Raw genomic sequence first — 26,310 nt, forward strand, 5'->3', positions numbered from 1 at the left:
GGTCGTCGTCAGGGGAAATGACCGGCGTGGCCAAAAGGTGTTTTTGAACCATAATGACCAAGACTTCCCTCCCTTTATAACCTGCTTCTCCGTACCGACCTGTCTGGAAGAGGGTACAGAAGAGGCCAGCTCTGGGTCGTTTAGTTCCCAATTCTACACTCAGGGTTCCCCCATAAGTGCAAGCATAGAATGGGAAGGGCCCGGTGTGCCCACTCCTAGACCAGAAAAAGATCCTGTGGTGAGGGGCGCCCAAAGATAGATACTGCTGCTGGGTTTCTGAGAGGGGACATGTTCCTGCCTACTCAAGGACCAGTCCAGGAGAGGTTTGGGGACGAAAAAACAGAGGCCTATGTACCCCCTTCCCAGGTACTGTCAAGGAACATGACTGTCAGGGGTATGTGGGCTGCGGAGTGACAGAGAGCGCCAAGCCTAGAGGAGACGGGATTTCTGCCCCGGGGACAGCCATTGGTCCTGGCGTGGGGGACCTGGAATGACCTCTCTCGGTTGGGCTAGGAGTCGGTGGCTTGGCACTGCGACCCCTTGTGGCGGTGAGAAGCAGCTGCAGGAGCGCGCAGGAGACCTCTAGTTGCCCCTGCTGCGGGGTGCGGGAGGTATGGAGGTCACGGCCTCTCCGGAGCTGGGAAAGTTCCAGGGGTTGGAGGCAATTTGCAGGGAGGACCTCGAACAATTGTTCTTTGAGGTCAAGGAGGGCAGGGCCAGGTCCTGAACTGCTCCGGCCGTAGTCTGGGCCCCAGGAGAGCGGGCCTGGAGCAGCCACAGGATGCGATTGTGAATGGGAACCCGTGCAGCTAAAGCTAATGAGAGGCTGGGCGACCCTTAATATTCTTTGGTGCACAGGTCAACACCAGTGACCTCTGGCTCAATGTGACCATGGCTCAGCCTGTGACTTCTGTCAACAGAACATTCCTGTACCCTCCTCTGGCCTCTTCATCTGGTCCAGCTCTCTTGTGATCAGGTGGGGAATAATGAGCCAGCACACTGAGGCTCCGGTCCCAGGCCTTTTCCTGGGCTGGCAACACTGCGAGCCACCAGCAGAGAGCGCTGCTGGGAAGCACGTGGCCAACCTCTTGGCTCTTCCCTGGGACAAAACTATGCACTGTGGTAGCCACTGACCTCAGGTGACTGTCAAGCACTTGAAGTGTGGCTAGTGCAACCTGAGACGTGCTGTGTGTGTAAAATACTCACCGGATCACATCGATTTCGTGCCAAAAGTGTAAATCACATTCATATTTTTATATTGATTACCAGTTAGAATGATAATTTCCGAATATGAGTTCGACATTATTAAAATTAATGTCACCTGTTGCTTTTCACTTTGATAATGGGGCTGTGTGGCTCCTATTACATTTCTGCTGGGCAGCACTAGTCTAGGGAGTGTTTCTCAAAGTGTGGCCCCTGGGCCAGCCCATGAGCACCGCCTCGTGTCACGGTGCGAATTCTCAGCCCCACGGAGACCTAACTGAGTCAAAAACTCTGATAGGACCCGGCAGCTAGTGTTTTAACCAGCCCTGCAGGTGATTCTGCTTAAACTCGAGAATCACTGGTTTGGATGATGTCATGCAGGAAGTGGTTTCCCAGCAGGAATTGTGGAGGGAGAGGCAGGCAAAAGAGGTGGCCCTGAGCTGGCCCCGGGAGTGGCCTGGCAGGGGACAGGTAGTCCAGGGAAGAAGGATAAGACTCTGGGGAAGGGGGTTTGGTTCAAAGCTGCCTCACCCTCTGAATGTGGGACCCAAGACCAGTTAAAGAGCCACCTTGGGGGGGGTCCACCCCCTCTCTTGGAAAAGAGGGATGATGATGTCATGCCTTTGGGGGCCATGGTAAGGATTAAATGAGTGAATAATAGGTAAAATCTTTAGAACCGTGCCTAGCCAAGTAGTAAATGCTCAACAGATGCCCTTATCCACCCTTACGAGCACCATTGAGGAGCCTGCCGTCAACTTCCTTCTCAGGAGTCCGGCCGTACACCCCCCTTGTGTGGAGCCTGGGGCGGGGGAGCACCTTGCCCTGGGGACTGGTAGGCTGAGGCCAGCACTGCCCGGAGGAGTGGAGAAGGCCCCCAGCAACCCTGCCAGCAGCAGTGGGGCTCCCGGTCCCACTGAGGGATAGATGGCTCCGTTCCACCAGTTGGGAAAGGTGCCAAGGACCTAGAGGCTGGCCCCGGGCTGCTGGAGCTGAGACACCCCCATCACTGCCTCCCGAGCCCCACCTTGTGGCCTCACGGCCTCCAGGCCTTGACGTGAAGGAGGGAGCTCAGTGGCATGGGGAGGGGCACGGAGGAGTCGGGAAGGGCAGGCGGAGGCTGCTGCTGCAGTCTGTGCACTAACTCCAGGCCAGGCCAGAGGGACCCACAGCTCTGGTCACCTGAGAGGGGAGGCCTTGCTGCTGCCCTGCTCTGAGAGCCTCGGGGGCCACCCACCTGCCCAGGGCTCTAGCCTCTGCTCCACCCTCGGTGGCCACAGCCTCCCAGGAGTGTCCCCATCTGGACTGAGGAGTTTGGGCTGGATGGACAGCGGGGTCCTCCCAGCTTCCTAATGCTGCTCAGAACTTCCCTGTGTCCTGGGAAGGTGCCTGGGCAACCACCCCTGGACTGTGGAGGGACACGCAGCCAACCCTTGGGCAGGAGGCACCCCCAGGGGTCTCCATAGACTCCTGCTCCCCAGCCAGACCGGCAGCCCCCAGCGGGCACCCCACTGGGCTAAGCCACACACTTCTTGGGCACAGCAGTGCTTTCTCGGAGTATGGTGGTTAGGGGCCGGCAGGCCCTGAGGCTGGGCTGCTTGTGGTCAAGTTCGGTTTCTCCCCTCCCCACTGGGTGCCTTCAATGAAGATGTTTAACCACTGTGCACTTAGTTTCCCACCTGTAAGAAGGGAAGAGGAGGCTGTTCTGAGGATTCAGTGAGTTCATGCATAGTGTGTGGCCTTACAGCGGTGACCAGCACTGAGGCCATGCACTGTGGCAGGGTTGATCGGGGTTTCCACAGGGGACTCAACAGAGCTGGACAAGCTGCAAGGGTGTGGGCCCAGAAAGAAGTCGGAGAGGGTGACTGGCAGCTCCTTCCTGCAGCCCGGTCTCCGCCCTCAGCTCCAGCGCACAGAGCTGCATGGAGTGGCCACCACACGGCCCCTGGTGCCTGCTCCAAGGAGAGTCGCGCAGGCCTGGCCGCCCACCCGGAGCCTTTGCAGCCCCCAACACAAGCCCTCTCCTGTCATCACTACCCAGTGACCACCTGCTTACTGTCTCTGCCCCCACCCCACCCCCATCAGAGGCTGAGCCCAGCTGTCCTTGACGATCCCCCCCCAGGCCCTTGGTGGGCAAAGAAACTGCTGCCTGTGAGCAGAAGGAGTCTGTGGGCCCCGCCCCTACCCCCAGCTCCCAGGCAGGCGTCAGAGAAGAGGCAGGGAGGGCTGGTAAGCAGAAGCGTTGTTGGCACAGCCCCGGGGGACAAAGCAACAGTAGTCTCACCGGGCCCACAGCTTGGGGGGCCCTGGAAGAATGGAAGGGTTCCCTGGGACTTTACTGAGTTCGGCTGGGCTTGGAGGTGGCACAGGCGGCCCCAGAGGCCCCGACACAGCCTTGACAGTGGAGGAGCCTGAAATCCCCCCTCGCTGGGTACTGGGAGTGGCTGAGTGACTTCTGTCCTGAGGAGCAGGGTAGAGTCAGGCCTTAGGGTTGGGTGTCCCTGTATCTTCCCCTGCTTCCAGAGCACTCATGTGGGTCCAAGGTCCAAGATGACCAGGGGGCTTTGCCCAGGGGTCACCAGGACTCCTTTCCGTCCCCCCAGCCAGCTCTTCCCAGGTGCTTGCTTCCACCCAGGCAGCCTGATCCTCAATGGGGCAGCAGTGGCTCATGGGTCACCCTGGACCCATCGGTCTGATGGACTCTTTGTCCCACTGGAGGCCTTGCTGTTCTCTTCAGCACCTCTGACCGCTGGGCCACCCATCCCTGTTCTTGGGCCGAATTCCTCAGCTGGTCTGGGGCCTTGCACCCCTGCTGTGGGCAGGGCAGGCCTGGTTTCTCTCCCTCAGTCCACCAGCTGTGCCTCTGTTAACACAGCCAGGGGCCGTGTCGTCCTTGAAGGGCGGCTGCCCGCGGTGCTCAGGGTCCCGAAGCCAGGACTGTGTCCCTGCTGTGCACTCAGAGGTAAGAAAAGACTGCCTTCTGCCCAGGGCCCCCGACACCCGCACGGCTTCCTGCCTGGGGGACACATGAGCAGGGGACACACAGAGGACACCATCCACAGGTCTGACATTCCGCCTTCCGCTCCAAACTCCCGGCCACCTCTGCCCTGGGACGCATGTGCATGCACCAGGGCGCACAGGGGGACGGCCAGGCCTGATAGAACCACTAGCTCGCTGGCAGGTCAGGGTCCTCGTGGCTGCATATAACGCCGGCATCCTCCTGGTGGTCACAGTTGTGCCTGCCCAGGCCGGCGTGCCCGCATTCCAGCAGGGTCTTCTCGTCGCCCACGCAGCGCACATCGTCCAACAGAATGGGGAGAGCGCGGCCCTCGCCAAACTCAGCACGCTTGGTGGCTCGCACCGCGTGTGGAAAGCCCAGCTGGTGGCACACCACCACGGCGCCCTTGATGTCCCAGCGGTCGTCGCACACAGTGCCCCAACGTCCACCTGCGAACACCTCCACGCGGCCGCGGCCTGGGCTCAGGCCCATGGGACGCACCAGACGCACGGCGCCATTTGTCGGGGAGGAGTTCTCCTTGCCTGGCCGGCCCCGTCTCCGCCCACTAACCCTTTGGTCCCCAGGTTGCTTTGTCGGCTGTGCTGGGCGCCGGGTGGGCCGTGCTGGTCGCTGGGTGGGCTGTGCTGGGCGAGGGGTGGGCACTGGTGCAGGGGCTGTGGGGCGGGGGCGGCGGCGGCGTGGCGCCCTGGTGGTCACAGGCACTGTGGGCTGTGGTGTGCTCTCTGCTCTCCGGATGAACTCTGCACAGGGGAAGAGCCTGCCGTCAGAGCTACCCTGGCCACCCAGCTCTCCACCCTGGAATGCAGACCCCAGGGAAAGATGTCCTTATTCCTCCCCCGACTCCAACACCGAGCAGCTGTGCCTCTGGGGTCCCCTTGGCATCTGTAGCTGGGTGCAAGGTGCTTCTTCAGTCATTCTGCAAACACTCATTGGCAGCTGCTTTGTCTGCTGCTGGGTCCCCCTGACCCAACCCCCAGCCCTGACCTCCTGGGAGTCCTAGTTTTGGGAAGGTGGGAACCAGGGACAGACCTCCCACACTATAAACTCAGGAGCTCAGTGGAAGGAAAGGTGTCTGGGAGGGCTTCTCAGAGCAAGTGACCCTTCTGGTTCCAATCTTTGGTTTAAGGATGGGGATGCTGAAGCATACTGATGGAGAGGACTGCTGAGGGGCCCCAGGTGACAGGCAGGACGAGAGCCAGGCTGCCCAGGGCCCCCTGGCCCCCAGGCTGCTGGCTTCTCCCGCTTTGCCTCTTGCTGCTCCCTCCTCTTTCCAGGCCCAACCCTCAGCCTCTGCTCCAAGAGCACGGCCATCACACACTGCACTGGGCCCCCGTGGCACATGGCACACTCTCCTGCCCCTGGGCCTGGGACACTAAGCGACTTCTCTGTTGTCCCAGGCAGGACAGGGCCTGGTCTGACTTCTCCTTGTGGCTCCAGCATCCTGCACAGAGCGCGTCACTCACAAAAGTGCCAGAAACTCCTGGATGAGTGGGTGGAAAACTGGCCAAGGCTGGAAGCCAACTGAGGCTAGACTTAACTCCCCAAACCTCGGTTCTTCCTGTCCTGCAACTTCTTCTACCCAGGGTACCCCTTCCTCAGGGCCAGGTACCCCCACTTACCCAGGTGCCCAGCTTGTCCCTCTTCCTGCAACCCCCACACCCAGTCTGCCAACCAAGTACACTTGACCTCCTGGGTACACCTGACCTGCTGAAGTATTTCCTTTGGCCCAAGAGGTGGTTTTTAAAAGGCAACATTTTCAAAGGGAAAGATTTGTAAGTAACAACTCCAGAAGGAAGACACCATATCTGTCTTGCTGTTTTATCATCCCGGAATGAAGCATACTGGGTGCTAACTGAATAAATTAAATAATCAATAGGTGCATTTCCGGCTTCTCTTAAGCCCTGAAAGCCTGGCAGTGCCCGGCCTCTGCTCCCACCTAGCCTTGCCCCTTGAACAGCCCCTCCCCAGGACAGGCCCTTTGCAGTTGGCCCCCAATCCAGGGGCACTCATTGGTGGCCTTGCCCGGCTCCCCAGGTCATAAGATTGGCACCCCCACCCTCCCCACCACCCTTGGCAAAGCAAAACCACGTACGGCAGGCCCGGCCCTGAGCACCTAGAATAACTCTTCCCGGTATTCCTTGCTCACACCCATACACCCTCCTTCCTGTCCTGCTCACAAAGTCTGAGGGTAGCTTCCCTGACCACAGCTATTTCTCCTTTTGCCATGCTCCCTTGGAGACCTGCACCCCCTGGGAGCCACCCACAACAGCCTGGGACTGGCACACACCACCCGCTGTCACTGAGTGTCTCATGTGTGCTCAGCACGGGGCTAGGAACAGGGCTGAGGACGGGAGTCCAGGCCTAGCCAGCAGGGCCTGTACTGGCTGTGGGCTGTGGGGGCTTCCCTCCCCCACTATGTCCCCACTGGGGGGCACTTACTTTCTTTGGGCACAAAGTGGATGAGGCGGCTCCTCACTTTCACCTGGGCAGGCTGGATCTGACATTTGCCTGGGGGTGCCCGTCTGCCAACACACAGGAGGTCATGAGTGCCCCCAGGGGCCCACCCTATGTGAGTCCCTCTGACTTCACCCTCCCCCTGTGGCCAGGTAGGACAGGGATGGGCCAGTGCGCTTTCAGGCCCGGGCAGGTGTGTGCACACTAACAACAGTGGCCATTTGTGAAGCCCCTACGGTGTGGCCGGCAGCGTGCCCGCACGCCCCATGCCACGTTGCCCGTCAGAGCCACGCCGCCCCCCCCAGCACAGGAACCCCTCTGCACGGCCCCTGTCCTCGGAACACAGTCCCGTGGCAAACCCCTCCTCCCACAGCCTGCCCTGCGACTCCCGTAACTGCCACCCTCTCGGGCCCCACAGTCCCGGAGGAGGGTATTTCTCGGCCCCTCTGGTTCCTGGACTTCTGGTGATATGGAAACTGGGGTTCCGTTTCCTGGAGGAAGCAGGGAAAGATTCCATCTTAGAGGGGAAAATGGGGGTGTGTCTTGGGGTTGGCAGCAGAGCTGGGGGACCTGTGCCCTTGGAGGAGAGGGTTTGAGAGCAGGCAGAAAAAAGTCCAAGGGGGATGCCAGGGCTGTGAACTGGGCTCCTCTGGCATCTCTGAGGGGCACCGGTGCGGAATGGAATTCCATTTTAATTAGTTTTTGGCTGTCCATCTGTCTTTGAACGGCACCCACTGGATCCTGGGGCTGACCACGTGGGTGCAAGACCTCAACAGGCCCCAGCAGCACCAGGGGAAAGCCCAAGGGGCAGAGCAGCCACGTGACACGAGGTGGCTTCGGGGGGCCTGCAAAAAAGGGGAACTGAGGAAGGACACGGGCCTTTGTCCCCAAACGGCTGAAGAAACTCAAGCAGCCACACACACCAGTCAAATCTGGGGACAGGGTGGGCTTTCTGGTGGCTCTGCATCCACGTAATATCCACACAGACCCAGCCGAGCTTTGTTCCTTAAGGAAATTATGTAAAACATTTGGGTTATGCAAAAAGTAGGAGAGACCAAAAAGTGCCGCAGCTGTCATGTTACGCGTGAGCAGTAATGGACGACCCCACCCCCCTGCCCCCTCCCTGTGGCTTTATTCTCCGAATGTTCTGTACTGCGGCCTCTGTGCACTACACTGCAGGGCAAAGAAACACATTTACCCCAAAAGAGGAAAATGAAAGGGATGAGGAGGGCCAAGGAGGGAGGGAGGGAGGGAGGGAGGGAGGGACTCTGGCCTGTTTCTGGCTCCTCCAACCCACGCGAGACCTTGAGAAGAACTGCCCACTGCCACCCGGAGGAATAAGCCGGCACCCAGCTGCACAAACCAAGGCAATGATCGGTCCAGGGCGGCATCTGGCATGTATTAGGTGCCCCTGAAATGTGGCATTCCCTTAGAGAAGCATCCTTTTAAAAAAAATTTGGAAATGTCCAAGGGTTGGGGTTAGATAATTAGGGCACAGTGACTCAACAGAAAATTACGCAGCCATTAAAACCGATCCTTTGGAGGGTGACGGAGCAATGTGGAAACGTTTATACCAAATAGGGAAAACGAGACGAAGAATAATGCAAAGTCTGCGCGTGCCCTTCCGCGTGATGTAAACCCAGGAACTACCCGGGGAGAGACCTCAGGGAAGCAGAAGGGGCGTGGGATGTGCTCTGCCTCTCTGGACGGTTCAGGTTCTGTTCTGCATAGGTCTGTCCTTCCAGAAACAGGGACGCCCAAGAAGCTGCCCCAGACCAGGGGAGGCGAAGGAGGCGTGGCGACCGAAGGTGATGCGGGATTCCAGACAGTTCGGGAGCAGGAGAAAGGACACGAGGGAAACACCGAGATATCTCAGTTTTGAACAGAAGTATGGAGTTTAATGAATAGTAACGGACCAATACTGCTCATCGAGTGGGACGAAGTTACCGTGATAATGTGCGATGTTTAAACAGGAGAGGACAGTAGGTGTGGGGCACAGGGGAAAAGCTCTGGATTATCTTTGCAACTTGTGAAGCTAAAACTACTCTCAAATTTTAAAAAGTTCCATTTCAATGTGACTGTGGGGCCTGAGCTTGTTGGCCCCACCAGGGTCCCCAACTCCCTGTTGCCACAGACAGAGATGGACCTCGGGCTGCCAGGCTGGTTTTGAATCCTGAATCTGCCCCTCACCGGCAGAATGGGCTTGTCTAGTCACTTCTCCTCCGGGGGCCTCAGTTTCCCCACCTGAACAATGGGGATGAAGTACTGCCCAGCTTAGGGGGCAGTAGAGAGGGAAAAGGCGGTGAGGGCTCCTGGCGGACGGTAGCAGCCCAGTCACTGCTGCGGGGGGACTCACCTGGAGGGGTCGATTACTTTGTAGACAACCCCACGTGCCGCTGTGGCACTCGGCACGGCCGTGGACAAGAAGTACAGCTCCCCTTGGGCAAGAAACAAGGGAAGGGGTGAGAATGCCACCTGGACCTCGTCCCAGCCAGCCCCACGCCCCTCCTCAGGCTCTGAGACGAACCCCCCTACCCCATCCCCACCTCTGGAGGCCAGCCATGAGGACAGGGCTCTGAGAGAAGCTGGCTTGTGCCCAGAACCAGAGGCTGAGCCTGAGAAGGGCACCCAGACGTGCCCCAGACTCTGCAGCCCAATGTCCTGGACCGTGGCCACTCTGCTCAGACCTCCCAGGACTGACCTCTGCTCTGGCCTCCCTCCCAGTACGCAAGCCCCTGGCAACCTGCCTGGGTTTCATACCCAGCGCTGCCTCATCTGGGCACAGGGAGGGTCCGCAGCCCAGCTCCCTGATCTCCGCCTCCTGGGCGACGCAGGCACAGGGCTCTCTGAGCCTCCGCTTGCTACCCCCACAACAAAATGCCTCAGAGGACCGTTATTTGGACTAAAAGAGCTCAGTCAGCATTGGCCACTCCTGCTGCTGACCCTGCCGTGCAGGGTCTGGGGCCTGCCAGGTCCCTGAGGCCTGAGTCCGTCCCCACCGACCAGCAGGCAGAACATTAGCTCGGGAGTCTCCCGCGTGAATGCCGGTCCCTGATCCTAGACCGCCCCACTCCAAGCCTCAGTCTCCCCACCTCTCGCGGGTGGAGTCCTGAGCACCCGGCGCCATGTGTGTGCTCTGGGAACATCAGTTCTCTGCTCTCTCCTCACCCCAATCTGCCCCCAGCCCCTGTTGCCAGAGGCACCTGTGTCCAAAACATAGGTTCCATTATTCCCATCTTACAGATGAGAAAACAGAGGCTCAGAGAGGCCAGGTGATTTGTCCAGAGTCACTCAGTGGCAGAGTGGTTAAGCCAGGCCTGGATCTCAGGAATGTCTCGGTCCCCAAGCTCATGCTTATGTAGGACACATGGTGGCTGGGAGGCCCAGACACAGGCCACATGTGACATGTCAGGTCAGCCATGCTGGTGCCGTCTTCTGTCCTCGTAGGACAGTGGAGAGCTCTTGCAAGGATGGGGCAGCGGTGCTTGCCCCAAGGAGAGGTTGAGACAGAAAGTGATGGGACCGCTTGAAGGAAGGCACATCCCGGCAACGGGTGCAGTCCAGGAGGGCTGTGTGGGGGTGAGGTCTGAGACTCAAGGCCCACAAACCCAGGGATTCCACGAAGGGGAAGACACTTGAGAGGCAACTTGTGTAACTGGGGCAGATCCAGCCATGGCAAGGGGCTGGGGGCTGGGGCAGGGGCACCAGCACTGCTTGGGGTGGGGGTGTGGTGGGGGGGAATAAGGACCTGTGGTGATGACGCCCCTGTGGGTGGGAGCAGGGCGACCTGGACTGCGGTTCCTGTCAGACAGCTCCCGGGCACAGCCACAGGTTTGCAGTGCAGCCTTGGGTCCATCGCTTCCCTCTCTCGGCCTCTTTTTGGAGCGAGGCCCTTGGGAGCCGCCGGTTCCTCCCCAGCTGGGTGGCCCTGCCACCTACTCTCCAGCCCCGGGGAGCAGCTCCACTCCCCTAGCCCAGAATGCCTTTCTGCACTGTCTTCCTCTGGCTGCCGATGGGGCTCAAGCTTAAGGCCCTGCCCAAGAGGCCTTGGGGCCAGGCTGGGAGCTGCACTCCCACCCCAGGACTGGGCAGGAATAGTCAACCTGAGCTTCCCTATCTGTGCAGAGACAGGGTGGGACCAGCCACTCCTCACGGCCCCCTCCAGCCCTGAGCTGCTGGGAGCCACAGCCAGGCAGAGGCAGGGAGGGAGCCCTGTGTGCAGTGACAGGCCCTTCCTGGAGCCACTCTGACGTGGACAGCCCCTGGGGGACACCAGGCCGGCAGAGGTCCTTGTTTTGCAATTTGCAAGTATCAGAGGAACAACGAGCGGCAGAGCGGCACAGAGGCTGGAGCCTGAAGCCGGGAGAGGTCTGTCTGCCTTGGACCCTGGACCTGCGCCTTCCGGGGCTGCCGAACCAAGCGTGCCAGCAGGCTGTGCCTGGGCTGTCGGTCACATCACTGGTTACTCAGTGACTCAGTGTCGGGGCAGAGGGAGGGCCCCGGGGAAATGCACCTTCCAGGCCCTGCCTCTCTGTGGGAAGGTTACAGTGGGGAGGGTGGAGAGAGAGCGCCCCTCCTTCCAAAACACATTAACCCCCTACTGACCAAAAGAAAGGGTTTTCAAAAGCTCAACGGGCTTGGGCAGGGTGGTGGGGGCTGGGGCTGCCCTTTGGAAAATTTAGATTCTGATGGGTGTCGGTTCAACAAAGGTTTCCCAGACTCAGGCCTGGGGGCTCTGGGCACTGGGCTCTGCAGGGGACACCCCTCAAAAGGCCCCCCGGGTGGGCGTTGCCCAGCAACTGGGCCAAGCATCCACTAGGCCCCACTGGGGGCCCCTAGGCTTTTGTCTAGGGACAAACCAGGGCCAAGGACAAAGGCAGGAGGCTGGAGTGGGATCCAGCCTCTGTGGCCCCTCTTCCTCTCCCCTCCCCCGTTGATCCTTGCATTGAAACACAAGGGTTTGCATGCAGGACCCCCTAACAGGCAAGAAGGCGGTTCTACCCACTCTCCGAAGACAACGTGGCTTCATTTCATAGGCCCCAGTGCATTTGACATTAGGCACCCAAGGGGGGTGAATGTCTTGGGAGGCAGTCGTCCCCCATCTGCCTGCACTGCCACCATTACAGAGACTTTCCTGGTCCCCTACCTGCCCCACATTCCTCTCCAGGACATCATGGCGCCCCTTGCAGCAACCTTACCCAGGGTGGAGGTGGGGAGGGAGGGAACTGAAGCCCAGACTGGTGAGGATGATGCTCAAGCAAGGTCTCAAGCCCACTGAGCACACCGTTCTTTGTCCTGAAGGTGGTTTCCAGCCTGAGACCCCTTCCCTGGAACCCCAGGCCAGAGGATCCCACAGGGTGGGGACCAGTCAGCTGTGGGCGGCCCGGAACTGCTCACCGGCCTCGTCCTCTGCAAAGGAGATGATATGTGGATGGTAGTTGTTGATGAGGCCTGGAAACTCGCAGGTCTGGCCCCGGCCCATGCAGAGCTCGCTGTACTGCCACTGGCCTGTCTCCGGGCCTTCTCGGAGGGACATCAGACGCCTGCAAAGGAAGAGGAGCTGTGGGGTCATGCCTGGCATGGTGCCCAGGGGCCTGTCACCCACCAATGCACTCATCCATCCACTCATCTATTGTCCAGGAAACTAGGACCCTCCATAATTGGAGGGTCTCATGCAAAATGAGCGTGCAGGGCCCCTCATTCAAAAGGTAAGATCTGCAAGACAGCGATGGCAGAGCATTAACCCTAGTGGGTCCTTCTGAGCATGGGCCCTGGACATCCATGAAGCTGGCCTTGCGTGACGTCTTTATGAGCACCTACTGTGTACCAGACAACAGGCGGGGAAGGCACAAAGACCAAAAGACCTGCATGGGTCCAGCCCCCTCAGCTCGGCCCCTCCCACTGACCAGCAGGAGGCGGTCAGGGACTGACTTGGATGTCAGAAGCTGTGAGGCCGGTGCCCAGGACTGTGCGCGCACTTTGGAGCTGCCTCCACATGAGAGCACGAGAAGGAGCCTGGGCACCTGCACAGTACGCGGATCTGGCCCCTCACTCCCTTCCCCAGCTGTCAATCACCCACCGATACTTGGTGGCCTGCTTGCTGTTCCCTCTGCTGGGAAGCCCTCCTGACTGCCCCTGCATCAGGCTTCTCCAGCGCTGTGCACAGGCCTCTGCGGCTGGACTAGGGTGGACCGAGTGTCTATCTGTCTGTCTCCCTGACTTGGGTATCAGGTACTCTTCAGCTCTGTTGCTCTGGCCCTGGCCCTGAGCCTGACCTGGCAAATGGGCTTAGGAAAGGTTGGCAGAATAAGCTGAATCTCTGGTCAGGGGACTGGGGAGTCAGGAGAATCGGGCTAAAACCAGAGGTTTCATCTAGACCCACTTTCCAGATGGGACAGCTGAGTCCCAGAGGCAGGCCCCACAGAGGGGCCAGGGCTGAGGAAAGGACCCAGCATCCAGAGGCCCAGCTCCGGGCTTCTCTCAGCTCCAGCTGCTGACAAGCTGCCCCCCCTCCCCCAGGGTGGCAGCCTGCGAGAGGTGAGAATTCTCTGCCCGCCGCCCCCCCAACCCCAAGCTCCCTTAAGCCCTATTTCCTCTCCAGAGGAACACTGCAGAGTCTAGAGTGGGCATCGCCAACAGCGACCAGGTACTGAAAGTGAACTAAATTCGAAGCACTGCGTGTGTGTTAACGAATTCCATTCTTCAGACAGCACTAGGAGGCAGCTGCATTACCATCTCCATTCTGCAGATGAGGAAACTGCAGCACAGAGAAGCCAAGTGACTGGCTCAAGGTCACACGGCTAAAAAGGGGACCAGGATTCGGACCCAGGCCACCTCAGCTGCACGTCCAAGCACCATGCCAGGTGCATGTCTTCCCTGGGCCTCCGTTTTCTCTTCTGTACAATGGGAGAATGAGGTGGCCACGAAGCCCCATAAACTCCCCTGGGGAAGGAGTCAGACCCATGACTGGTTTAGGGGTATGCCCTGCCCGCCGTGGGGGCACACTGCCATGGAGTGTGGGAACCGGGCAGCAGGTTCCAGGGCCCCCTACGGGCAGGCCTGGGCTAGATCCCCAGCATCCCTCTCCCCAGCAGGGTGGCCTCCCTGGCCTCTCTGGGACCAATGCTCCCTGGGGCCCTGGTCAGCTGGTGCAGTGACAGGTCCTGGCCCCCCAGGGTGACGATGAGCGGTCTAGGAAGTTGTTAGCGTCCCTCCCACCTCACCCCTTCGCCCTCCGTGCCTCCTAGAACTGAGGTCAGGCCACTTACCCGCTCATGAAATCGCCGAAAATGTAGAGGCCGTTCAGGTTGGGGTACTCGCAGCCCCGGTACACGTAGCCCCCAGTGACGGACTTGCCCATCTTGTGGGGGTAGGCGAATATGGGCAGCACGTCATCTGCAGGGTGGGGAGAAGCTGGGGTGAGTCCCTGGGGTCAGCCCCTCCCCCACAGGAAAGCTCTGTGGGCCCTTCTGAGTCTTGCTGGACGAGGGGACGTGAGCGCACTAGAAAGGTGCAGATGGGGACCCTGCCAGTCAGCAAGGGTGGGGGGCGCTTACAGCTGGCAGGGTGGGGAGGAAAGCGTCGGTTTGGTGGGTGGGGGTGAGGTGAAAAGAGCAAGGAACATCCCAGGAGAACTGGGGAGGGGACCCAGTGGAAGGGAGGTCCCAGGTCAAGGCAGGGCCCCAGAGGGAGGCGATGGCACACATCCTGTGGGTGGAGGGCAGATCTGGGATGGGGTCCCCAGGAGCTGTCTTGCTGAGCATCGTGCAGACACCAAGGGTGGCTGGCAGTGGGGGGGCGGGGGCGGTCACCGAGGGAGGTGTTGGCACACAGCTTGAGGTCGTAGCACTGGAAGCCCTCGCGAGCCCGCCAGCCGTAGTTGCGGCCGCGCTCCACCAGGTCCACCTCCTCGAACTTGTTCTGGCCCACATCGCCGCAGAAGAGGCGCCCGCGGCCCGCGCCGGACACCGGGTCGCCTCGGTCGAAGGAGCAGCGCCACATGTTACGCACCCCCAGGGCGTAGACCTCAGGCCGCGCAGCGGGGTCGCCCGCAAACGGGTTGTCAGGTGGGATGCGGTAGGGAAGGCCGCGCTCACCGCGGTCCACGTCGATGCGCAGCACCTTGCCCAGCAGCGCCGACCTGCGGGCGGGCCGGAGAGGGCACAGGCTCGGGAGTCGCCCTGCGCCAGGGCCATCCGCAAACTGAGGTCAGAGGCAAGGCCGTGGCTGCGGGTTCAGAGACTCCGCTGGGGCTCAGTCCTCCTCGGCTACTTACGGCTGAGTTACCTCTTTCATTCAGTCAGCGTTCACGAGCCCCTCACCACGACGTGCCAGCCCTGTCCCAAGCCCTGGGCGTACATACCATCTATACCATTGCCTCACGCCACAACAAACCTTTCAGATAGGTGGGTTCTACTGTGACCCCCACTTTACAGACAGGGCAGCGGAGCTCAGAAAGGTCACATGAGTGCCCAGACACCGTGCCACTGGAAATGCTGGGGCTGGGGCCCAGGCCCCCAGGCTGGCTGCAGAAACCCACGGTCTTCACCACAACACGGTCCCACCCCCAGACCTGCATTCTCCATGGACCTGAGGGCGGTCCCTCTTCCCCACCCTCTTAAGGGGTTGTGCTGCAGGGTAAACACAAATGAATGTCTCGTGCAGTCTTCTTCCTGCACCCAGCACAGTGCTTGGTACACAGTGGGTGCTCACTAAGCGTTTGTTGAGTGAATGAATGAATGACTACAAGCAAAGTCAAGTGCACCATACAGAGAGTACTGGTCGGGGCTCAGAGAGGGGAGAGAGAATGCTGCAGATCTTAGCAGGAAACAGGAGGTTGAATTCCCACTCCCTCTTCCACACTCTCCCTGGCCCAGGCCATCGTGGGCAGAACCAGGGCATGTCAGAGAGTGGACAGGCCTCAGTGGCAGTTTAGGTCACCCCACACTCCACACCCTCCACCCCAACGTCAAATATGAGGCAACCCAGGTTCAGAGAGGGAGGTCGCTTGCCAGACCCCCCCCAGGCAGTGCTGGACCAGGAGCCAGGCTCTGTGGCCTCCTGGGGCCCTCCAGAGCCACATGGGACAGGGAGGGGTGCAGCCCTGACCTCCACGCAGCTCCCGGGGCGAGCAGCTGGTTGGTTTCATTTGTCACATGACCAAAGTGACACCTGACGGGGAAAGTCTGCCTTCTGCTTGAAGATGGGAAGCACACGGGGGACCACACTCTCATCCGTGATTTCTGATGCACCTACGTAGCCATCACGTGGGTTTTTCCCTGGCTGTCGGCATCTTGGTGGACTCCCTCCCTCCGCGCTGCTTCTCAAGGCAGGTCTGCTGTGCTTTCGCACGCTCGATGCAGCCGTGCACATCATCCTCACACAGTATCAGCACCCAAGTGCTTCTCTCCTTAGAGACGTCTCAGTGTCCTCGTGAGGGAGGTAAAGCTCTCCCGCCCAACAGGGGCCCCTCAGTTAACTCCCCACTGGCCCATGGGTTTCTCTCGTGTGCTCCAGCTGCTCGGCACCCAGCTGCAGACCCCAGCCCAGAGCCACACATCACACGTACTAGGCTTCCATAGATACATAGGCAAAACGCATAGCAGCAAAGTAATGTTTTAAGTTCTCTCCAATTAGCCACAAATCCTTAATTTCTATTTTCTGAACTTCGTCTCCAAACACACCCCAAACACGAGGAAGCTGTGACGACTCTCACACTGTCGCAGACGACAGCACGGGCCACAAATTGCGAACACTTTAATTACTGTAATCTACATCAGCCTCGCTAGCTTCACTTTCTGGGCTGAGCAAAGGTTTGGCATGTTTGGCGAAGAGCGTGGAGGAGGCCGTGGAGGACAGCCTTGTCTAGACCCACGGGACGCCAAGTGTGCTTGTCTCTCTGTCTGTCTGTCTAGGAGTGGACTGATGGCAGGCCGTCTGCTTAAGCCAAGAAATGACTAAGTGAGGGTAAAACTATGCTTCAGTTTCTGGGCCATCGAGGGTGACCCATCGAGGTGCCCATATGGCCCTGCTCCAACCAGCGCATGCTCCCCATTTGGTCTGACAAAGCGCCCCTTTCCTTCCTCTGGTTCTAGCAGGGCTGGGCTGGCTTCAGAACAAAATCCTACCCTCCCCAACGCCCTCTGATGTCACGTGTCAGGGATCTGTGACAAGTGGGCACTGTGCCTGGCCTTCCACAACCATGACTGCCTTTCCCCCTCACCACAGGCCTTCCCACGAAGATCATTATTCTCTTCCTCTAACTGACGAGAGGCAGTGGCCTGACCAGCGGCAGGCTGGGCTGGGGCCCACAGCCCTTTGGGCTACGCTGCAGTGTGTGGCTGAGGAGGTCACTCCCCTCCAGGCGAGTATGGCACCCGGGGGTATGGACACCAGCCCACCAGCTGGCCGAAAGCAGGACATACTTGTTTTGGGCATTTCCAAACTTTCCGAAGGGGTCTCCGGCCATCCCGCCATCTCCGGTAAAGATGTAAAGGTACCCATCGTCGCCAAAGAGCAGCTGGCCCCCGTTGTGGTTCGAGGCTGGTTCATTGATCTCCAGGATTATCCTACAAGAAAATAAGCCATGCCTAGCACCGCCCCCTCAAAAAAACCCTCAGCTAAAATACAAAACAAGATCACAGCCATAAATCCTCTTCTCTCTTAGATGCCATTTCACAGTCAGAAAGATTTTTCATGTCCTTTATGGCAGGAGATTTTTATAAAGATCTGGTAGGCTGGGCGTGGGTAAGTCACTCTGTTGTGCTAATGGGGAACTGGATGCTCAGAGGGGTCGAGCAACTTGCCCACTGTCACACAGCAGAGGTTGGACTATAACTCGGGTCTGTTAGTTCTGATCTAGTGCTTTTCCTACTGCTCCCCACTGCTAGCACCTGCCCTGTTATGATCACGTGAAACTGCTGACCCAGGCACACCTGGTTTCTCCATCGGTCATAGCTACCCCCACGCCAGCCACGTAAGCTGAGCACTTTCCATGTACTCCCTGTGCTCACCTCCATGCCACCCTCAGCAACCTCCTTTACTGCCACCAGGGAGCCTTCCTCTATACCGTGGCCAGCCAGCTGGCTGCTGGTTAGCTTTGGTCAATGGAGAGCAGACGGTGAGAGGAGAGGAGATGCCCTGTTTCCCCGGCTTCTGGCGCTGCCTCCAGGAGCCGTGGCTGCAGAGATGGCCACAGTGGCCAGTGAACGGGGACGCCAGGTTTCAGCCCGGACACTTGGTACCAGGAGCAGCAAACCGAGTAGCACGGGCCTTTGCCCCCTGCTTCCTCTAGCCTGTGAGTGGAGGCACAGGCTAGAGGTAACTCTTGCGGTAACTCGACCTTCCCCTTTTCCTTCTCCAGCCCTTGAACACCTTTGTAGCCACTGTATTCGATTCCCTCCAACTAAAGTGCTCAGGCTGCTCTTGATGTTCCGGGGTTGATCTCTGAGTTACAAGTCTCTCATGAACAGAGGTTAGGAAAACAAAGGCATGGCAAGGTCAAGAACTGGAACCCAGGATGCTGGGCCTTCAGAACCAAGACCGGAAGCCTTTCCACGTGAGGCCAGCACAGATCGCTGGGTGAGCATACAGAGCCCAGCTCCAGGCCCCGGTGGACGGGACTGCACGCTCTCTGTTGACCACCTGCCATTGGTATCCTAGCCCTGGGTCAGGGACTGACAGCTGACTAGGGCAAGGGCGGCCCCTCGTTCCTGGCCCTGCCCTGAGCCAGCTGTGTCTAGGCTCGTACTTGCCAGGTCCCTAGAGAACCCTCGCTGAACTTTCACATGAAATGTGTTCATATATTTATTTTCCGTTGCACCTTCAGTGTTTATCAGGAATTAATTTTTAAATGTCACTGTTGAAGACATATCCATTCCATCCCTCTCTCTCCCCTATGTGAGATCCATGTGATAAACGTGGTCTCTCTTGGAGAACTGGTTGTGCAGCCTCATATATGATCACAAGAACTGTTTCCCCTTTTCACTCTGGCTGCCCGAATGCTCATGTTCAAAATTACTGCTACATGAATAGTTCTCCATGAGCCCTCAGATCAGCCAGCATATTTGATTCCTTTTCCTTCTTATACTTCGATGTCAAGATTTTACAGTTTTAGCAAGTACATGATGTGCTGTTATTTACCAATATGCTCTCAGGTGCAGTCCTGGCCCTCCCCTACCTGCTCTGTATTTCAGACGGCTAGTTCCTGAAAACTACATTTCCCATGCTCCTTTGCTAGGTGGCCTCTAGCTAGGCTCAGCCAATGGAGGCCTTGGCAAGAGACTGGAGGGCCAGGGGACAGGAAAAGAGCCCCGGTGTTCCTCCTCATCTGTCTTCCTTGCTCCACGCAGCATCTTGGCAGTAGCTGTACCTCCTCCCTGGATCCAATTCCCATCGCCCGGGCCCACCGTGGTTCCAGCTCCCACCGAGAGGCCCCAGCTCAAGGGTTCTGGCCCAAGGGGTGGAAGCCTATCCCTTCACCTGTTAAACTCAGAGTCTCCTCATTTCTTCCCCGGGTTGCTCTGTCATCATCCTGACACCTCGGTAACTGTTCCCATGTCAGGTTCTGCCTGCTGAGTCACCTGATACGGGGCTTATTTTCCTGCTGGGCTCAGGCTGATGAGTATGTCCAGGTGCCCGGTCAGGTCAAGCCCGCTTTAGAAAGAGTCAGGCACAAACAGTACAGAGAGCCAGCTCCGTGTTGAGGGGAGCAGAGCCCAGGAGGCAAGGAATGTATAAACCTGCAAGGGCGGGAGGGGCCGAGGGTCCAGGTGAGGAGGATGCAATTGCCTGCAGCCCCGGCGATGGACTGGGGGCGAGGGGAGCAGTGGGATGGGCTTGCGAGATGGACAGGCCAGGGTCCTGGCTGGGTGACCGAGCAGGTCACTTCACCTGTAGAAGCCTCCACTTCCTCATCTGTGTAATGGGGACATTAATACTTACTCACCTCACCAGACTTTATGAGAACCCAGTGAAACGAACCATCTGAAGTCCCTGATCCGGGCCTTTGAACGTGATCCTGTGACGTCTGTCTGACAACTATGCCTCCCCTGACCCCAGAACATGGGGCTAGGCCCCCTCCCCAGGGTAACATTCAAAACACGGAACAACCCCTGCAGCCCACAGCACAGACGGCCGCGTCCGACCGGCCGAATTTCAGCCCTGCCCCCGCCCGGCCTGGCTCCCCGGGGCGGCCACCTCTCGGAGTTGTGGTCCACGGTGTTCGTGTCGTTCCCCGAGACCCTGAACTCGCTGATGCGGATCCACTCATCGAAGTCAACGCCCACCGAGTAGTACACGTAGAGCTTGCCGTTGTGCCGGAAGCGCGGGTGGAAGGCGATTCCCAGGAAGCCCCGCTCGTCGCCCTCCCAGGGCGAGGTGAGCACGGCCTGGCTGACGTTCAGGAAGGGCTTGGCCACCCGCGAGCGGTCAGGCAGGTAGGCCCACACCAGCCCCACCTGCTCGGCCACGAAGAAGCGGTGGGTGCCATCCCGGGCGTGGACCATGGCCACGGGGTTGCGCAGCCCGTTGGCCACCTCCTCCAGGCACAGTTGCAGGCAGCCCTGGGCGTCAGCCACCACGCGGCCCAGGTTCGAGTTGAGCTTCGAGTTGACCAGCAGGTGTGGGAAGCAGTAGTCCGTGTCATCCAGGGCCAGGTAGCGGCAGAACTTGGCCCGGTTGCCCTCCAGCGCCCAGAGCTCGCGGTCAGGCGACAGGTGGCGGAAGAGGCCCCGGCAGGTCTGCCACATGTCCAGGCAGTAGTCCTCGCAGAGCCCGGGCACCGTCCGCAGGGGCGTGGACGGGTCCTCGGCGTCATAGAGGTGGGCCGCGTAGGGCGAGCATTCCTGCGGGGACAGGGACGGCTCAGGGCTGCTTTGTGGTGGCACTCTGTGACCTGGGTCGCTCAGCCCACCCCCAAGAACCCCAGGCTGCTGATCTGCTGATCTGCTGATCTGCTGATCTGTAAACGGGGACAACCCCACCCACGTGTTAGCTGGATGAGCCTCCACCACCACAGGCCTCCTCCCATCTCCTCACATTCTTTTTTTTTTTAAAGATTTTGGAACATGCCCAGCCAGGGGCTGAACTCAGAACCCAGGCACTCCCTGACTGGGAATCGAACAGGTGACCCCTCGCCTTGCCGGGTAATGTCCAACCCACTGAGCCACACCGGTCAGGCCTCACCTTCTTTCTTTTTCTCTTGCCTTCACGATTCTGTTAGAACAAATAACTACTACAACTGTTACTCCTATGACGGCCAACAGGATCACCAGCTACTCTTGGGGAGAGTCTGAGGCTTTTTTGTTTCAGATTTTATTTATTTATTTACAGAGAGAGGGGAAGGAAGGGATCGAGAGAGGGAGAGAAACATTGATGTGTGAGAGAACCATCCATCAGCTGTCTCTCTCAGGCCCCCGGCTGGGGACCCGGCCCACAACCCAGGCTTGTGCCCTGACAGGGAACTGAACTGGTGACCTTCTGGTTCACAGGCCTGCACTCAACCCACTGAGCCACACCAGCCAGGGCCAAGGCTTTTTTAACACAATTGACGCTTCCGCCCTTTATCTGCACAGCGTACTCCTTTGTGTAGCTCCCGACTCAGGGGCCACTTCCTCAGGCAGGTCTTCCTTGAGGCTGCCTTCCACTCCAGGGGCTGCCTGAACCCTTGTGCTGCGAGACAAAGGAACCAGACCCTCGCGGACTCTCTGGACCCCCTTCCAGCTCCACTGGGCTCTGACTTCCTGGGGCAACACCCAACAGCCAAGGTTCACCCCTCACCTCCCACTGAGGGCTTTACCACTGATGGGACACTGTGAGTTAAGTACCCCCCACGTGGCACCCCCCCCCCCGTACCCCCCCTGCCCAGAGCAGAGGCCTCAGCTCCCTGGGCTCTATAAGGTCCCTTGGCTGGAGCGCCCGGCGAGAGAGCAGATGTGATTTCTCAGGTCTGAGTCCGACACACACACTTCCCAGCCGTGAGCTCAGGGGGCCAAGGCCTGCTCTGGCCAGCCAGGGGCCCCGGAGGTGTCGGGAAGGCGCTGACAGCTTGCATCCCCCTGTGGCCGGGCCGGGCTGGGTTCCAGCAAGAGGCCTCCAGGGCCAGCGGGCGGCAGGCTGCCCTCTTGGCCGTGTTCTCAGGCGCCGGGCCAGAAGCCACCCCCTCCTGTGACTCGACTGTGCTTTTGTCACACCACAACCCGTCCTCCTGGCCCCTCCGCTGCTGCCGTGGAGCTGAGGGCCACCTGGTGACGTGTGCTTAGAGGTCTGGTCAGTCACTGCCCCAGGGCCAGACAGGGATAGCACATCTCACACGCTGACAAGCAGGCTCTGCGCAGTGTCACCTTCCCTGACCATAGTCCCCCAGAGCCTCCCGAGTCCCTCCAGAGGCCGTGGGAGGACCAGGGAGGGTCTGCACGCACACTCATCCTGCTTAACCTTCATGAGGTGGGGTCACTGAGACTTCCATTGCACAGATGAGGGACCAGCGCTCAAGGGTCACCCATCAAGAAGTGGCCGAGTTGGGGGCAGCATCCTTGGCTGACAGACACAGTGGGGAGCAGAGGGAACTTCCAGAAACCAACCTGAGTGCCAGCCACTCATCAGAGCCCAGCCCAGAACTACAGTGGGCGCTGGGGTGGGGGAGCTCCAGGAAGACAGGTGGGAAGTTCTGCACCCACGGATCAAGATGTGGGGCCCCGCAGGCCCTCACTCGTGGCCCGTGTGCCCTTACTTGCATGCCATGAGGGCCTGGTGCCCAGACCTGGGCAGTCCAGAAGCAGGAAATGACAAGGGGGACAGTGACTGCTGCGGATGAGGAGGATGGCCAGCCTCTAGCCTCACAGCGGCCAGCGGGGGAAGGCTGCAGAAAGCCCACGGGAAACAGACCCAGCACCACACTGCCCAGCTGCCTGGGCCACTCCCCACAGGGGACAACCACCTCACTGCCCCAGGGGCAAACCACCTGCCCACCTCACTGCCCTGGGGCACCACTGGGCAGCTGCTGGCACTTGACACTCATGGTCCCGAGTCCTGAAGGCTTCTCACATCCACTGCCCGTTCTTCAGGAAGACCCAGCCTTCCTGTGCAAATGTCTCTCGCAGGGTGTGCCCTCAGTGCCCACTTCTGGGTCTGGAAACCATGACTCAAGGCCCATCTCAAAGGTCTCTTCTGACTCCTCCATCTCCCAGGGCCCGGACTCTCCCCTGGTCCTTTCGGATGCTCCCACAGCCCTCAGTCCACAGCGCAGATGCCGCGGTCACCGCAGTCACCAAACTGCTCTTCTGCAGCCAGTGGGGTGAGCTCTCCCCTTTGCTCTCACGTCACCACCGCCACAAACGGCTCAGCCTGCCTGGCTAGGACTCGGTGATCTCTGAGCATGCCCTCCACCCGAGGACTGTGGGACCCTCCAGGGCAGGGACCCTAGGCCTCAGCACACAGTGGGGCTTCAGAAGGCAGGCAATATGGCAAAGTGATTACGAGAAGGGCTTTGGAGTCAGAGCAAACTGGAGACTGAGTCTACCATTCCCAGTGTGACCTTGGCAAGTTCCTTAACCTCTCTGTGCGTATGTCCTCATCTGTAAAAGAGAGAAGGAATTCTAACCTCACAGAGCCCTTGAGAGCAATAAATTCAGATGACTCACGTGTTTGTGCAGTGAAGGCTTAAGCAATATAGGCTGTCAAGATGCACCTCAGGCCCTGGCCGGGGAGCTCAACTGGTCAGAGCATGGTTCCAACACACCAAGGTTTTGGGTTCGATTCCCCATCAGGGCACATGTAAGAATCAACCAGTGAATGAAAAAAATAAGTGGAACAAATCAATGTTTCTTTTCTCTCCAATCAGTACATTTTAAAAAAAGATGCAGCTCCATGTTGCCTCCTCCAGGAAGCCTTCCCTAACTTTTCCAGGGAAAGTGTGGTCTTTCCGAGAAAGCCCCAGGAAAGGATCAGAAAGGGTCAGGAGGGACAAACGCCCTCTGGCTAGGGAACCACCTGGGCCTCCGGGGGTGGAGGCTGGTGAGTGCCAGACGGGGGTAGGTTCTGGAGGAGACTATGGGTGTGGGCATGTTTTCATCACCTCCCGTCCGTCCGGAGTCCATGTCCCCAAGGCAGATGTGAAGGCCTGCTGGCACTGACTCAAACTTGTAAATAAGGCACCTGGGCCCCGACCCCAGGGTGGAAATCGGCAGGCCTTGAATCTGGACGTGGTGGCACTGGTCCTCCAACTACTGTTCTCCCTCCCTCCCACCAGGCCCCGCCGGGGAAACCTTGAGCCAGCCCTGGCTGCCCTCTCCCTTCTCCCAGCTCACTCCAGACATGAGGTCACTCCCAGCAAAGCCTCGGGTGAGGCGCTAGCAACCACTCCACCGCTGGCTGCTCAAGGCCAGCCCAGGCCAGCCCATGCTGGGAAGATTCCCAAGGAACGAGGGGAGCCTTCTGCTGGGGAGGTAGCAGGACCGGCCCTCTCCTTCCTTCTCCTCGCATGTGTCCGCCTGATCTGTATTGCTGAACCTGCTGTACAGTAAGCACTCAGTCGACATACATGGAGTGAATTCAGGAAGCTGCTATGCGACCAGGTGTGGGAGGGGCCCGGACCTGGTCCTGTGGAGCCCCCACACAGGTGACAGAGGCAGACACTTGACCAGGCCTTGCTTGCTCCCCTGAGATGCTCAGGGACTTGGCGGAGTCCACGACCAAGAACATGCACCCCCTCCTTTGCACTCCGGAGCTCCTCAGGGCGCCTGCTTCCATCCTTTAAAATTTTTAAAAAATGTTTTATTCCTTACCCGAGGAGGGAGAGAGAGAGAGTGAAACATTGATAGGTCGCCTCCTGCATGCACCCTGACCAGAGATTGAACCCGCAACCTAGGTATGCGCCCTGACTGGGGACCAAACCCAGTCTTTTAGCATAAGAGATGACGATGCTCCAACCAACTGAGCCACCTGGCCTACCCAGATGGGCCACGATATTGGCAATGAGTGAGGTCTCAGGACTCACTGTGGCCATCACCAGGCTGTGTGACTTCCAAGCAAGTCCTGGACTCTCTAGGCCTTCACTCAGTCGGCCTCTGGGCCTAGCTCAGCCCCCACCTGGGGCTTGGCAGCCAATGGGGGCCAATGAAGCAGGCACTAGTGAAATCCCACCAATGTGCATTTTTGTCATTTAGTCTGTGGGGCAACTCTGGGGGCAGTAAGATTGCCTCCGTCTTAAAGATGATGCAAGGACCGTCACGGGACGTGCAGAGAACTTCGGAACGACCTGCCCAGCATCATGCAATCAAGAGAGCAGCAGAAACAGGACCAAACCCCAGTATGCCAAACTCCAAGCCAGCCCCCAGGCCCGTGGGCTGAAGCTGGGGCACTGCGCTGCCCCTGCAGGACCCTCCGGTCCCAGTCCTCTCACTGCCCAGGTGCTGGGCCGAGGCCAGCCTTTAGGCTTCACAGTCCAGACTCTGTTACCCACCAGTGCGGGTCAGGCACGCAGCATCAGACCCTCCTGGAAAATGTGCAGCTAAGGCACAGCTTGGTGTGAACAGGAGCCCAGCTCCTTCCTCAGAGGGGAGATGGGGGCAGAAAGTTTTCACCAAAAAAAATGTCACTCAGGGAATCTTGAAGGATGAGAGAGCCTCTGTCAGTGGGGGCGCCATCAAGAGGTCAGGGCACAACCCAGGTGGGACCGGCAGCGCCTGAGGCAGCGCAGGCCTGGGGCTCACCCAGGGTCAGAGGGTCTGGTCCCCCACACCCCTGAACAAAAAGCCAACACATCAACCATGCCCTCAGCAGGCCCTTGGGATAATGGCTTCCTACCCTGGTACAGGGGTGAGGGTGAAGCTCCCTCTCCGGGGGGCACTGCAGGGATAATTCCAGGAGGCCCCAGGCAGAGGAGCCCCGAAGCGCTGAGGGAGTGATGACATCAACCATCCATCCCTCCTGCTTTGGGAGGGGAAACTGAGGCCTGGAGAAGGCTCAAGTCACAAGCCAGTGGATAGCAATGCCCTGACCATCTCCAGACGCCCGCCTCCCCTCCCCCGGCCCAATCACTCCCGCTGGGGGCCTTGGGGCCCGAAGCCCGCTGTCCACCCCCCGGCTCGTCCAGTGGGGTTGCCGCCATCGCCTCCCCTCCGCCCTCTCCCGCCGCGCCCCGCTCACCTGGCACAGCAGGTCGAGCGCGTAGCCGGCGCACGCGGCCCACAAGCCGGAGTCTACGCGCGCCGCCAGGGCCCCGAAGCGGCGAGCCAGCGAGGCGTCCTGCTCGGGCGTGCAGCAGCCGAAGGCCGAGTACTGCGCACAGAAAGGCAGCGGCTGCGGAGGCCGGAAGGGCGGCCTGAAGTCCAGGCACTGCGGGTGCGCCGCTGTCCCGAGTGCCCGCAAAACCAGCAGCGCCAGCAGCGCTGGGGCGCCGGCCGGGAATCGCCGTCCCGCCATGCCGCTACCACCCTGCTCCGCCCCGCCCCGGCCCCTGGGGAGCCTCTGACCGCGCCCTGAACGCCCGCCTCCCGCCTAGCTAGCATCCTCCGGGGTCCGGCCTCGAGTTCGTGGACCTCCCCAGCGAGGAGGAGGACACCTCTGGTCCGGGACACGTGGGCGGGACTGAAGGAAGGGAGGTGCCGGTGCAGAAGTTGGAACACGGCGGCACTGCT

General features: G+C 59.5%; 1 protein-coding gene across 1 annotated transcript; it reads right to left on the reverse strand.

Moving 5' to 3' along the window:
- Window positions 1-3,429: 3,429 nt before the first annotated feature.
- On the reverse strand, window positions 3,430-26,244 carry HHIPL1 (HHIP like 1). The gene is made up of 9 exons (XM_037031617.1): window positions 25,820-26,244; window positions 19,871-20,517; window positions 17,098-17,241; window positions 14,485-14,813; window positions 13,942-14,068; window positions 12,071-12,216; window positions 9,030-9,111; window positions 6,659-6,741; window positions 3,430-4,959 (listed from the first exon to the last, which is right to left on the reverse strand). The coding sequence occupies exons 1-9, from the start codon at window positions 26,093-26,095 to the stop codon at window positions 4,367-4,369; spliced, it is 2,427 nt and encodes an 808-aa protein (XP_036887512.1). The 5' UTR covers window positions 26,096-26,244; the 3' UTR covers window positions 3,430-4,366.
- Window positions 26,245-26,310: the final 66 nt, after the last annotated feature.

This window comes from Sturnira hondurensis, unplaced genomic scaffold, assembly GCF_014824575.4.
Source record: "Sturnira hondurensis isolate 20B ecotype Veracruz unplaced genomic scaffold, ASM1482457v3 Scaffold0021143, whole genome shotgun sequence".
Lineage (NCBI taxonomy): Eukaryota > Metazoa > Chordata > Mammalia > Chiroptera > Phyllostomidae > Sturnira > Sturnira hondurensis.

What these genes read in the sequence shown, in the direction of transcription:
- HHIPL1 (XM_037031617.1), bottom strand. Translation starts at nt 26,095, where the DNA reads ATGGCGGGACGGCGATTCCCGGCCGGCGCCCCAGCGCTGCTGGCGCTG. An exon ending in TTTGGAAATGCCCAAAACAA is followed by an intron (nt 14,814 to 17,097) that starts GTATGTCCTGCT and finishes GCCCGCCCGCAG; the next exon opens with GTCGGCGCTGCTGGGCAAGG. An exon ending in CTTTGCAGAGGACGAGGCCG is followed by an intron (nt 9,112 to 12,070) that starts GTGAGCAGTTCC and finishes TTCTTGCCCAAG; the next exon opens with GGGAGCTGTACTTCTTGTCC.